The 13,809-nt window shown below is 39.0% G+C and overlaps 1 protein-coding gene across 5 annotated transcripts; it reads left to right on the top strand.

Moving 5' to 3' along the window:
- The first annotated feature begins 373 nt into the window (after positions 1 to 373).
- Positions 374 to 13,111, top strand: FAM76B (family with sequence similarity 76 member B). 5 transcript variants are annotated; one of them, XM_030234778.2, is made up of 10 exons: positions 374 to 671; positions 781 to 845; positions 1,332 to 1,386; positions 2,909 to 3,064; positions 3,916 to 4,112; positions 6,016 to 6,063; positions 6,264 to 6,344; positions 7,020 to 7,152; positions 9,798 to 9,899; positions 10,539 to 13,111. In XM_030234778.2, the coding sequence occupies exons 1-10, from the start codon at positions 567 to 569 to the stop codon at positions 10,626 to 10,628; spliced, it is 1,032 nt and encodes a 343-aa protein (XP_030090638.2). In that variant the 5' UTR covers positions 374 to 566; the 3' UTR covers positions 10,629 to 13,111. The 5 variants fall into 5 exon arrangements, with proteins under 5 accessions (XP_030090638.2, XP_050831544.1, XP_050831535.1 ...); XM_030234777.2 differs by having other exon boundaries at positions 396 to 671; positions 7,017 to 7,152; XM_050975587.1 differs by lacking the exon at positions 6,016 to 6,063.
- Positions 13,112 to 13,809: the final 698 nt, after the last annotated feature.

Below are 13,809 nucleotides of genomic sequence, written 5' to 3'. Positions count from 1 at the left end.
AAGGGCGCCGCTCAGCCAATCCAGAGGGACAGGCGGTGGGCGGGCCCCTGAAGCCAGCAGCGCGGGCGGGGGGGCGGCGCGTGGGCACGCGCGGAGGGAGGATGGCGGAAGAGGCCGGCCTTTGTCAGAGGGAGCCCCCGCGCCTCGACCAATCGGAGCGCAGGGGCGCCGCCACCGCCCGGCGCAGGGCAGGGCGCCCGCGGCGGGATTGGCGGCGGCGGGGCCGGCGGGGGCGGCGATTGGGCGGCGGCGTTCGAAGGCAGGTTTGGCGCGGGGCGGCGATTGGCTGCGCGGCCGCAGCGCGAGCCCGGGCCCGGGGCGGAGGGGCGGAGGGAGGGAGGGAGGGAGGGAAGGGCGGGGGGCGCGCGCGGGGTGACGCCGCTGCCGCCGACACAAGGGGGACGCGGGCGGGCGGCGCGCGGGGCCCAGGGCGGCACCGGCGGGAGCGGCTTCGGGACGGGGGCAGCGGCGGCTCCTCCTCGGCGGCCCCGGCGGCCGCTCCGTCCCTCGCCCCGGCGGCACCTCCCCATTCCCCTCCCTCGGCCCGCCCGTGTCCGCCCCGCCGGATGGCGGCGGCGGGCGCGGCGGCCGCCCCGGCGCTTTATGCCTGCACCAAGTGCAACCAGCGGTACCCGTTCGAGGAGCTCTCGCAGGGCCAGCAGCTGTGCAAGGTGCGGCGGCGGCGGGGCGGCCCCGGCCGGGGCTGTTGGCGGGGCGGCGGGCGGGGGCGGAGCGCGGGCCGGGGCTCGGCCGGGCAGTAACGCGGCGCTTCCCCCGCAGGAATGCCGCATCGCCCACCCCATCGTGAAGTGCACCTACTGCCGCTCCGAGTTCCAGCAGGAGAGGTACGGAGAGCGTCTGCTCGGGGCAGCGCAGCTGCGGTAGTTGGGCCTGGCTGGTCCGGGGAAGAGCGGGCTGAGAGGGGATCTCATCAAGGCATATAAATATCTCCGAGGCGAGTGCCAAGGGGATGGTGCCAGGCTCTTTTCGGTGGTGCCCAGCAGCAGGACGGGGAGTCGTGGCCATAAACTAAAAGAGGAGAAGTTTCACCTCCACATGAGAAAGAACTTATGTACACTGAGGGTGGCAGAGCACTGGATCAGGCTGCCCAGGGAGGTGATGGGGTCTCCCTCTCTGGAGACACTCAGGATTCGCCTGTTCCTGTGTCACCTGCTCTAGGTGACTCTGCTTTAGCAGGGGGTTTGGACCGCAGGTCCCTTCCAACCCAACTCTTCTCTGATTCTGTCTGCCAGTAATTGCGTGGGGAAGAATCTCAAAATTGGTGTTTGCCACCCAATTCAATGTTGTGCCATTTTATCTCATCTCTTTAGCAAAACCAACACAATATGCAAGAAATGTGCCCAAAACGTGAAGCAGTTTGGAACGGTGAGTAGTTACTTGGTTCTTTATGCTGAAGTTGAGCTTGTTTGTGCTTCAAAGCAAAAACAAAGTTCTCTTGCAACTAATCTTCTTATTTTCTTTTGAGAGAAAAAAAACCCAAAACCAAACCCACGCTATAGATTGCCATCCAGAAAGGTGATAGAAAAGCCTGACATCTCTTGATTTCCTCTGTGGGTAACTGTTTCTTTCCCCAAATTGAAATCCCTTTGGGTTATATATAACTTAACAGTTAAGAATAATTTCAATATAGCTATTTGTAACAAAGCAATGTTATGTCATGCCACGCACGTTGAGTTATTCCCTGCGTATTCTCATAAGCACACGCTTCATGGCAGGAAGACCATTAGCTCTCGTTGTTCTTAATGAGTGGTAAATGTGAAAATCTAGTAATACCACATACTTCATATTATGTAAGTCTTAAAAAATGCATGTTAATCATGTTGGGCTAATAAGTACAAAAGATTTTGAGTATTATCTGCATTCATGTTGCTTTGCATTTTCTCATACTTAATTTTAGCTTCAGTTCTGTTGGAAAAATGAATTTTTCTATTCTGTGAATGCACACATTGTATCTGAGCTGCCCTGCAGACAGGAGTTTTGGGAGCTATCAAGATAATCTTGTTGTGAAACAAAAAGGCATAACTTTCCTATACTTGACATAAACCATATTAGTTGAAATTCAACTTACTTGAGAAACATAATAGCTGTTGGTATGTAGTCAGGCACTTTGTGAATGTGTATGTAAACTGAACAAAGAAATGCTTTCAAAAGCTTAAAATGCAGCAAAATGAATTGCAGAACAGACCCATCAATGATTTTATCAGTAGTTCATCAAAAAACAGAACTGCACTGAAGCTAATCAACCACTTCTAACCTACGAAAACTGACATCAGTTTTCTTTTTCAGCACTCTATTAGTCTAGTTGAGTGTATGATATAAAATTTGATAACCTGACCTGATAGTTCAAATAAAATAGACTGAACTTGGCTTTTGTTTGGTGGTGGGGCTTTTTTGGTTTGTTTTAGGTTTCCTGCAGAATTGTAGGGATTAGGATACTAATCTTGGAACTGTAGAGTTATTGAATCCCTGAGCTGTGCAGAGGAGAGGGATGCCATCAGAAACTTCCAGTCTAAAAAAAAAATCGCTTGGTTACTCTTCTTTTAAAGTTCTGTAAGTAATTTCTTAAGTAGTGTAGTAAAACTGAGAGAAAATGACAACATATTTAAAAAAATAAAAAGCAGTAGTTGAGGAGGTAAATAACCAGATAGATGTGTATGTTTCTTTTATTGTGTTTGGGTTTTCATGGAAAGTCCAGGCTGGTTTTAACCCTTGAAGAAGCATCATTTTAGAGGAAAGTTTTGGTACTGAAGAGAAAAATGGTAGGAAAAAGGTTCTTTATGGTTATCTGAAGCCCTTCCAGTTTTGAAGCATCATTGTGTAAATTGAAATACCTGTGTTCATTACTGCAAATACAAATGTATTCACTTCAGTTCAATTTTTTTTTCAGCCCAAGCCTTGTCAGTATTGTAACATTATTGCAGCATTTATTGGCACAAAATGCCAGCGTTGCACCAACTCAGAGAAGAAGTATGGCCCACCCCAGACCTGTGAGCAGTGCAAACAGCAATGTGCTTTTGATCGAAAAGAGGAGGGAAGGAGGAAGGTAGGCTCTGTTCCACATCTCTCATGGCTTAGGCTGACAGTAGTGTTCCTCTTTCAAAAGAGAAAGATTAACAGGAATGTATCTTAAGTTCTCTGATACTGGATTAAAGTAACTGATCTGTGCTTTACAATATTTGAATTAAATTTTGTAACTTGCTGTTGTTATTTTAGCTACTGAGCTAACTTTTAATTAAATCACTCTTTCTAAAAATAGGCATAAGTGTTAGCAGACAATTGTAGCTGGGGATCAAAAGTTAACCAGCTCAACGGTTTCCCATGTTTTGATATTTATTTTATTTTCCTATCCTTTGGATCTCATGTATGTTCATAACTTGAATTTGTCACTTTACCTCTTCTTATTTGCCTGCCTTGCTTTTAAGTAGAGCACCAGAGAGGTAGGCTGCTCTGAGCAGCCCATTGTGTTCTGTTTTGTTAAATAGCTTTGGTGAGTGCCACTTTCTCATTCCTGAAGGTGCTGAGAAAATGACCTCAAAAGCCTCTTGACTGAACCCAAGAATAATGCCGTTTTTACAGAAGAATTTACTTGGTACAAGTAACACATTTTAAAAAAGACTCGTCCTTTTAAAAAGTTATTGTTTTTTCTACAATGTAGAGCAGGTCCAAAAATTGCTAGGTCTCTTTGTAGCAGAACTTTAAATGACAAGTGGAATAAGATTCACTTTATTAAAAGAAACTTACGTATATTGGAAATACAATAGTGATGCTTCATACCAAAGATGTCTGTTTTTCCAAAGATAATGGATGAAGTGAAACAAAATCTCTTTGCAAATATTGCATACATCTCTCTAGTGCAATATACTTGGAAATCAAACCTGAATTATTTCTCACAAGGTTGATGGAAAGTTATTGTGTTGGCTCTGCACGCTGTCCTACAAGAGAGTGCTACAGAAGACAAAAGAACAGAGGAAGAGCCTGGGATCTTCACATTCTAACTCCTCATCCTCATCTCTTACTGAGAAAGACCAGCATCATTCAAAACACCACCACCATCACCACCATCATCATCGTCACAGCAGCAGTCATCATAAGTAAGTATTTCAAAAATTCAAATAGTTGTTAGTTGCTCTTCATCTTTTGTGTTCTGTTTGTACTGAGATAGTGAGAAAAGCTATTTAAAACATGGTCTCAAAAGCAGTAGCAGAACATTGTTCTTCATGGTCTTTCAAAATCCTTGGATTCTTAGAGTTTGAGTGAAGGTGGTTCATTAAAAAAAAGGAATTCCTGTTGATTTTTAAACTAGTTGACGTTAGAATAGGTAACAGGTTCAGGAAAAAGGCTCATGGAATGTCTACAGAAATGAGTTACTTGAGGGCAAACTTTTATTTGGGTTTCTACGCAGCAACTGCTGTGTGGTACCTGCATTTTCCAGAGTTGTATATTAGCAGTGAGAATCCTCATCCTGACTTGCTTCACCCTGACTTATTTGTGTACAAATACTCAAAATCAAGAGGAGAAGCAGAAACAACAGTGTGGGATTGCCTTCAGTCTAGGACCAGTTTGTACTTCTTTGCTAGCTTTTATAACCAAGTCTTGCTGGAGTGGGCAGTTTGGGAGTGGCTGTGATACAGACATAGGGACATAAAACTGTCGGTTCAGTTACTGTCGCTCTAATAACATTTCACATAGCTTTGTCCCATTTTCTGCAGCTTTTCTCAACACATCATCTCTGGCCATGGCATAAACCAACCTTAATGTACATATCAAATTTATTTAGTCATAAACTCCAGAATTAATTTTGGATTTTGTGCTGCTATAATAGTAGTCACGAGTTTTATTTTCGTTGATAGATTTGTGGCAGCATAAGTTCAGAACTACTTACTTTTTGTGTTTGATAGTAAATACTATGTCTGCAATGGTAATGACCCTGATCTCAGACACACAGACACTTTCCTTCTAAGCTTCACATTTCTAGTGCTTATAATTTTTCATCTTGTCTGAAAATTGCCTAAGTGTGACTTAAAGATAGAAACAAAATAAGATGAAATTATATTGGTAATAAGTAAAAAAGAAAGGCCCATACTTTCACTTTCAAAAAGCAAGAATATTTTGCATTTTAGGAATTTGAAGAAAAAATTTTTCTCATCTATGCATTGAGTTACTGTACTGTTCCTTTTCTTTCAAATCTCTGCTGAAAATTGATATACAGAAAGTTAAATCTAATTTAAAGCATTTGGCACAGGTACAGTAGGGATTAAATAAAAAAAATAAACTCTTTACTACAGGACAGAGCTTCTGATATACTCAAGAGTTACAGCAGTACTCATATCCATACAGATGACAATGCTCCTGGTTTCCCACTTCTGGTCCAAATAATATGACTCCTTTTCCCTGTCCATTTCAGTTATTGTTAAGATAAGACAATAGAGACAATGAGGTAGAAATACAGATTATTTGAGCCATTTCACTCAGTGCAATCTTCTTCATTCTACCGTTGTTATATCAGAGTTCACTATTAGTTCCTTTTGAAATGATTGAAAGCAATCAGTTACACCTGAGAAGCAGTTATGTTCAGGGATCCAAAACTTAACTTTACTCTTCTGGCACCAAATGAGCACCATTTCAGGCAGTGTTCATATGGCAGTATGGGAATCCCAGGAGAGCTGCTTTAGACCAGCTTGCTGAGTACAAGATTAGCAAGACAAAATTCACAAAAATTGGGAGGTATCAGCAAAAACGTTTAGCCATCAATCTTGAGGTCTACCCCTTGTGACTTGTAATAGAGTAGATGTTTAGCCAGAAGAAATTTTATAGCATCCTGACATACTAAAGCATAGTCAGGAACTCCAGTGTCCAGCTGAAAATTCATAAATGCTCACCATATTAGGAAAAAAGAAGGGGGTAAGGATTTTTCTCAAGTACAGATACCATTCACATAAACTTACATATAATGGCGTCTTTGATCAGTTACCAAGTACATTTCACATATTTCAGAATCAGCAATCTGAGTCCAGAACAAGATCAGGGACTATGGAAACAGAGGTAAATATGATATTATGTATTAATTTTCTTTTCATTTGTCTTGCAGTTTTCATTTAAAGAATTTCTTTTTTCTTACATTTCTGGCTAGTCTCTAGCATTCCACTTAGGAGCATGAGTTAGTTTTTTTTACATGTTCCAAATGGTGATACTAGAGAGTTGCATAGTATGAGGCTTTAGGTTTACATTTTGTTTGATTTCAGCCATAAATCCTCTGCAGCTATTCAGAATGAAACTCCAAAGAAAAAGCCCAAACTGGAATCCAAGCCATCAAATGGAGATAGGTAAAGTTACATTTTTGTAAAGCTGAGCCATTTCAACCAAAGAGAGCACTGATTTGTGGCCAGTTGCCTTTCTTTGTTTGTCTGAAGAATGAGGGTGTGAAACTTGTGTCCTGCCAGATGGATTATTGGGTGGCATCTGAGTGCTGTCAATCAATTAAGTTACTTTATTAGCCGAAAACTAGCAGTTATTTTCCTGCTTTTAAGCTATTTGGGGCAAAATTAAACAAAGATTATGCACAAGGTAACAGTTATCAACCCAATGGTGTTCCCTCACATTGGGAAATTGTTCTGTCACTTAGATGCAGGGTAGAACCTGCTGCTTTAAGCTGACCCAGTATCTAGAGAATTCTTTTGAAACTTAATGTGGGAGACTGAATCTTTATTCTGTCTCTGGCCAAGTGGTTAGAATAAAAGTTAAAAGTGGCTGCTTCAGTCAAAAGGTATTTGTCCCCCTCAAAGCTAATACTGAATTATATTTCTGCAGGTGTATGTAATGTGTGCCATTAGTAAGGTAATTTGCCAGTTGCATCCATTTCTGTCAGGTACATACTTTTTTTGCATTAGTCCTTAAGGATGTTTATGGAATTATTAATTATCAAATTTGAAAGTTTTTTAAAAGTGTTTTTCTTTTTTCTTTTGATGCTGTAAGTAACTATTGGTTTTCACTTTTAGTAGCTCTATAAATCAGTCTGCAGACAGTGGAGGAACTGACAACTTTGTCCTCATAAGTCAGCTGAAAGAAGAAGTAATGTCACTTAAACGTCTTCTGCAGCAAAGAGATCAGACTATTTTAGAGAAAGATAAAAAGGTAAAAATTACAGCTGCTTAATAAGAACTTTATAATTTTGTTTGCTGCTTTGTCATCTCCTAGAAATGTCAAAACAATAAGATACAACAACAGTCAGATACAACTGTTTTATATAGCAGCTAATCAGATCTTAACATCTAAAGGAAAACTTTTTCACTCTTGTATCATGAATGTATTTTGTCTCCTAAGTCAAAGAATAATTAATCTTACCTCACTTCAGCCATGAAGAAGTTAGCCTGTTACTCAGGCTTTGTGCCACAGGTCATGGAAAACGTGCCAGACAATTTGAGCATGTTTTATATGCTCTTAACTGAGTCATGACAAAGAGTAGGAACCATTCTGAGTTTAGCATAGTTTTTACTTCTAAACTAAATCAATTGTAGCCATATTAAGTTGATGTCCAAATTTCCATTTGCAGTGTATGAAAATTAAGTGATTTGTTTTTATAGTATTGGTAAGTATGTGTAGTATGAGTTGTCAAGTCTTTGTGGGTCGTCAGAGACTAGAAAAAAAGCTTGGATTCAGTGGCTGTCAGTCAACAAAAGTGAATTGAAATCAACAGGCCCAAGTGGCTGCAGCAAAACTCTTACAGAAGATTCGTTCTTCAGACAAACTAATGACTAACAAGAAAAGAGAAATAACAACAAATACATGCTTTGATTTGCATTTGCTTTATTTCTCTGCCATCTGAATAACTAGATGCTTTTAGTACACTGTAACAGTGGCTCTAGAATGTCTGTTAAGTATTGAGTAGGTTATGGAATTGTATTCTAAACAAATGTATTATATTTTCAAGTAAAATTTTGATTGTGAATGCGTGGTAGCGTACCAAACATTGATGGTTAAGAAAGACTCATTCATACTGAAAGGAAAATGCTTACTCTTTTAAACCATAGCTCAGTATCTTCATTTCTACACATAGTTGTGTTTTGTAAAGGATATTGAATCTATTTTTGTTTATGTCACTGTTAAAATATACCTAGTGTTGGAAGTGCTTGCTATTTCAAGCCTTTAAGTGTTTAATGTGAAAGTCTGTCATGGATTCTCTTTAGGTATTTTCTTCAAAGGACAGACATTAGGCCCTGATCTCTCTCTTATAAAGCTAGGAGAAGATCATGAGTTAGTAGGAAATTCACTTACTTCTTTTTATTCTCAATCTACTGGGCAAAGCTAACAAAAGTGGTAGGTAAGGAAATGTCACCTACTTCTGCATAACCACTGCAGTGACTTGCGTTGTGCTGTTTCCATAGGGAGAGCATCTATTGAATTTAATATCCCCACTGCTAAAACTATTTGGCTTGAGTTCTTCGAACTTAGTCTCCTTCAGCCATGAAATCCTCACTTTCAGAATGTCACTTACTTTTTCAGCTGCTGCAGGGAGGACAAAAGACAGTGTTTGCATTGCTGAAAAATTACAACAAATGAACATACTGCAGATTTTTTTTTTTTGCTGTGAGATAGAAGACATGTACTGGGTGAAAAGCCTGAGCCTTACCTATGGGAGATTTCTGTTAAGGTTGTGTCTCAAGATTTGTGAAGGGACAGCATTTGAACAGTTTTGAATGCTCCAAAAGTAAAACCTCTGAATTTAGCATGGCAACAAAAACAGCTCAGTACACCAGCTTTACAGATAATACTTATTCATCCCTTTCTGTTATGAATCAAGATATCAGCCATGTCATTATCCATGCTTATTGTTTGCATTTCTTGCTTATTGTTAGCCTTGTTTGTCTTTCTGCACAAAACGGTAATGAGAAACCACAACATTATCATGGGGCCCTGAGACTTCATTATTAGGGCAGGACCACAGTTTGCTGAATGTTCACAGGTAGTTTGCTCACCTAGTTGCATACTTCACTGTGTTTACCACTAGTTTTCTTTATATTTAGTGTGAGCTATGTGGTTTGCACCGGATGCCCTGTAGGCTACCACAGCCGTAAGTGCATGCCTTGAGCAGCAGTGTGTGTTCAGGGAGTTATGTACCATCATAGCAACATACCTGCACTTGGCCATTTGATTGACTGTTCTTTGGAACAATATCTGTTTCACTACATGTGATTTAACACATACTAAGGTTGCAATAGCAGTCTTGGTAGTCGCATTATGAGGGTATGCTCTGGTTTGTTATGGCAGGCATCTTTGCTAGCAAAGAGGCTTCATTTCTTAATAAATCTGGAATGAATATATTGTATATATTTTTCCTTCTTCTTAGGACAAAATGTAGCATAAAAGGACACAAAAACATCCTTTTTATTGTCTTTGTAGGAAAGATTTTTTTGGGTGTTACCATGCTATATAACTGAGAGATGTAACTGAAGATTGTGGTAAGCTTCTCACAGCTGAAAGAACAGCAAACTATAAATCACCAGTCTTGTATTTGATTTTTTTTTTGTTGAGGTTTAGCCTATTTTATACAAAATTCTGTTCCAATAGTATGGTTATATGACTACAGTTGCTTTCTGCATATAAAAGAGATATACAGATTTTTCAAACTGTTTCTCAAGTGCTGAGCTGTCAGTACTGCAAGAGTAAATAAATACAGCATTTCCTGAGATTCCTGAGCCTTCACTAAAGATTTCACATATTGACTAGAAGATGTATCCTGTTGCAGTTCAGGGAATTTTCATAGGTTCTGTGTTTTTCAGTTGACAGAATTGAAGGCAGATTTCCAGTACCAAGAGTCTAACTTGAGGACAAAGATGAACAGTATGGAGAAAGCTCACAAGGAAACTGTGGAACAGTTGCAGGTGCGTAATTGCTTATCAGTGCTTGGGAAATACTTCAGATGGAATCAATATATTCAGGCTGTTCAGCATGTTCACTCAGGATTGTTCACTCCAATACAGTAGCACCAAGTTCATGAGTGGTCATTGCTATGCTTATCTTTGGATGCATTGTACAGCAGTTCTGGAGTCAACAGTCTCCATATGAGTTAAACTCACACTTTGAACTTTCAAAGGTAAAGCCTTACCTCACGTGCTTTCTCAAAGTTTATTTTTTTGTGTCTGTTCTCTGACAATTTATCAGTTATCATTGGGCTATGAATCTGATTTGAGCACTCAGCATTAACACATTGGCAGCTAGATGTCTCTTATTAAAGTATGCTTTATCAGGAGGAAAGCCTGAATTAGTTGCCTTACAAATCACAGACTGAGCAAACACTCAATGCAATAGTGGATATATTAAATTTTGCAATATGGGGACTGTGATTACTTTCTTGGTTGAAGACAAAATATGCATATCGAGAAACATACACAGTTCTTTGAAAAGTGATCATTACCTTCTCTGAATGTTCTTAGCATGTGCCTTTTGATAATTTGTTCATAAATGCAAAGTGCATGACACTACTATTTCAGTAGCTCATACTCTTTTAATCTGTGTTGCAGGCCAAAAACAGAGAACTGCTCAAACAGGTCGCAGCATTGTCAAAGGGTAAAAAGTTTGATAAAAGTGGGAGTATCCTCACATCTCCTTGAGGAACTGGTTCTTTGTGGGGTTTGCTACTCAATGTACATTTGAGTAATTCTGTGAAGCCCTTAAAATCCTGTGTCGTGGAAAAAATATTTTTGCACACCAGATTAGTTGGCATGTTTCCTACATGTTTTTATAATTAATATGCAGCATTTTTTAGTTACTGTTCAGATGAAATACTTCAACTGGCTTGAAGAATGTTTTTATTTTTTTGATATTGGAAACCTTTTGCCAGCAATAGTATTAAACAATTGCATAGAGAACATAGCAGTGCTCTCTCTGAAAGGACAACATGCAATAACAAACTAGGTGTACTTTTTACAAAGTAGCAACTGAGTCTTTTAAACTACAATGACGTCAGCCAAACGTTCATGGATCTGCAGTGACACTGAACACTGGTTTCTGGCAACTGTTCTTTTACTTTGTATGAGAATATAAATTTGGAATGGAAATCATGGTGCTCTCAAGTGGAACTAAAAAGAGGCATATATGTATGTGTAAATACGACTGTAACGGTTATATTCTTAGTTATAACAAGTAATTAGTGTTTTACATTCTTGTGATAGGGACTGACTGAAAGATTATCTATTGTACAGTAACAGAGGCAGTGTGGTTTTTGTAAGATTTACTGTAGACTTTTCTTGCAAGTGCCTTTCTCCAACTGTTTATTTATAGGAATGTTGGTATTTTGTACATAAGGTTTTTATGTTTTAAAAATCATGTTTAATAAATGTTTTATGTAAATATAAATGTGTGTACAGAGGAATCTGAAACAAAGATCAAAGTGGCTAATGCAGTGCTCGAGGCAGCATTAAGAGCTGGCTAGCTGATTGATGGACAGTGAGTATTGGCTTTAGATAACCCTTGTAGCTTGTGTCTGTGAGGTGTAGAATTTTATTAGTGCTGCTTATGCCAAACACTGCCTGAACAAAAAACAATTTTTTTTTGCCACACTGGAGTTTTGTGGTTTGTTTATACATTTTCCATTTGGCACAGCACTAATTTTAATTCCATAGCAGACATTGTATTCCATTGTTACATCCTTAGCTAGTGATACACAGTCAAAGTTTAATTGTGTTTATTCCTCATTGTCTGAATTAACGTACTTGGTTGTAACTTATGGTGATTCTTCTTAATGAATTGCAAGATTCACATCCCCCACTGAAGATGCACACTGAGAAAAGAGTAGCCAAAATTAGTGGTCTTGAAATTAATTAAGGGAATGGGTGTGGTGTCATAGGGTGGGTTTTAATGTTTTGGATGGATTTTCATTCTAAATTACATCAGTTTAAGGTTAGCTCTGCTCCTAATGGACATGAGTCATATTCAGAAATTTCTTTTAAACAATCTTTTAGTATACCCCAAGGTATCTGTTCAGGAAGGTAAGTTATGAATCAGCATAAAAGGAAGTAGACTTACATGGGTAAAGGTTTAAGTCAGCTCTGTATACTGACTGGTAACAGGGTAGCTGTTGATATTTCAGCAAGCTTAATTGTGTAGAAACAGCTACACATTTTTAATTGAAGAACAAAAGTCTACAGACCCTTGGCTGTTCACCCAGGTGCTGAACTATGAACACTTTCTCAATAGTTCAAATAAATTCCAGCAGCAACAGACTACTGAAAAATATGAAAGATTTAAGATATCTCGTACACATATAGTGTATGTGTATTTTTATACCCTAAAACCAACTTTGTAAATTTATGAAAACTCCTCTTTAAACATATTAAACTAGGGTAGAGAATGCTGCTATCTTTGGGGTTGTTATTAATTTTTTTAGTATACAAATTTATGACTTTTATTAATTCAGAATTAATATTTGGGTCATTTTTTTTTTACATTTTGATGGTGACCCATACTCAGTGAAATGAGTTTTAAAATACAGAAATGCGTAGCAAAATTAAATGTTTGAATTAAGATTACTTAATGATACTGGTTCAAGCTGCAGTCGGGACATTTTAAAGAGACAAGCAGAACTTCTGTATTAAAAGTAATTGACTTCATAAATCCCAGTCAGAGGAATTTTTAGAGGTTTCAGAGTGTTTAGTTCTAATTAGTTCTAATTAAATACCCTGTGGGTTTTCTTACATGATCTGATTTTTAACATTAATTTCTTAACTAGCCAACTGAATGCCAGTCCTGAGAATCGTGTTCTGGAGCTGTAGATTATTGACATAATAAACTGATGTTCTTTAAACGTGGATCTGCAAGGAGATTGTTGTACTGTATTGTGCTTTTTAGCCTGTTTCCAGATGTTGATTAGCATTGACCAGTAATGGCCATTTTGGCTCAAGTTATTTATGTATTTTAAGCCTGTGAATATTGCAGCCCCCTTTTAGATAGTTTGTCCAAATCCACGTTCTGCAGTGAAGCTGTTCAGCTGTCCACATGTATAGATAATTGAAATCCTGTACTGGCACACATCTGACCGTTGACATTTTGTACCTTTTCTAAATCCAATGTTTCACAATAAAATCTTGTCAAAACATTCATCTGTCCTTTAAAAATTATTCAAAAATGCATATTTTGTGTTAATCTTTCATGCTATATCACTCACTAAACGTCTGTGGCCAGAAAATGGGCAGAATTTAATATTTCAATTTCTGTTAAGATTAGACACCTTGGGCTGTCTGCAGATTGTAACAAACTAGAGCTACAGATTACTTTGTGTCATGAAAATATTTTTGTTTTCTACAACAAAATTATAATATATAGAAATATTTTCCTATCGAGAAGAAAAACACACAAAGTGACATTGATAATTTCTTTGTTCCTTTTCTTGTGTCAAGAGGAGTTAGGTGCCCACAGCAGCATCCTGCTGGCTGCCAGTCACAGTGGCTCCTTGTGTTTAGAGCCCTGGGGCTGCAGATTGTAAATCTCATCTTTTTCTCAGCAATCAATCTTTGTTCTTCTCCTATCCGGAAGAATACTTCTCATTCAAGAATTAAAGTTCAAAACCAAAACAAAACAAGCCAAAAAAGAAACCGCCAAAAAACTGAAGTCCAACAAGAGAGTAAGGTTCTCTATCTGGTCAAGGCAATTACTGAGAAGGGGAGAATCTTTGAGTTTCAGAGCATCTCAAAGCTGTTGATACTTTGTGTTAGGTATATTAATGAACAATATGCTATTCTAATGCTGAATTGCTCTTAGACTCATTCTAATGCAAACTTGCACCAGCAGCTTTGA

This window comes from Serinus canaria, chromosome 1, assembly GCF_022539315.1.
Source record: "Serinus canaria isolate serCan28SL12 chromosome 1, serCan2020, whole genome shotgun sequence".
Classification (NCBI taxonomy): Eukaryota; Metazoa; Chordata; class Aves; order Passeriformes; family Fringillidae; genus Serinus; species Serinus canaria.
Note: the sequence above shows the minus strand (reverse complement) of the source record. Positions and strands in the feature narration are given on the sequence as shown.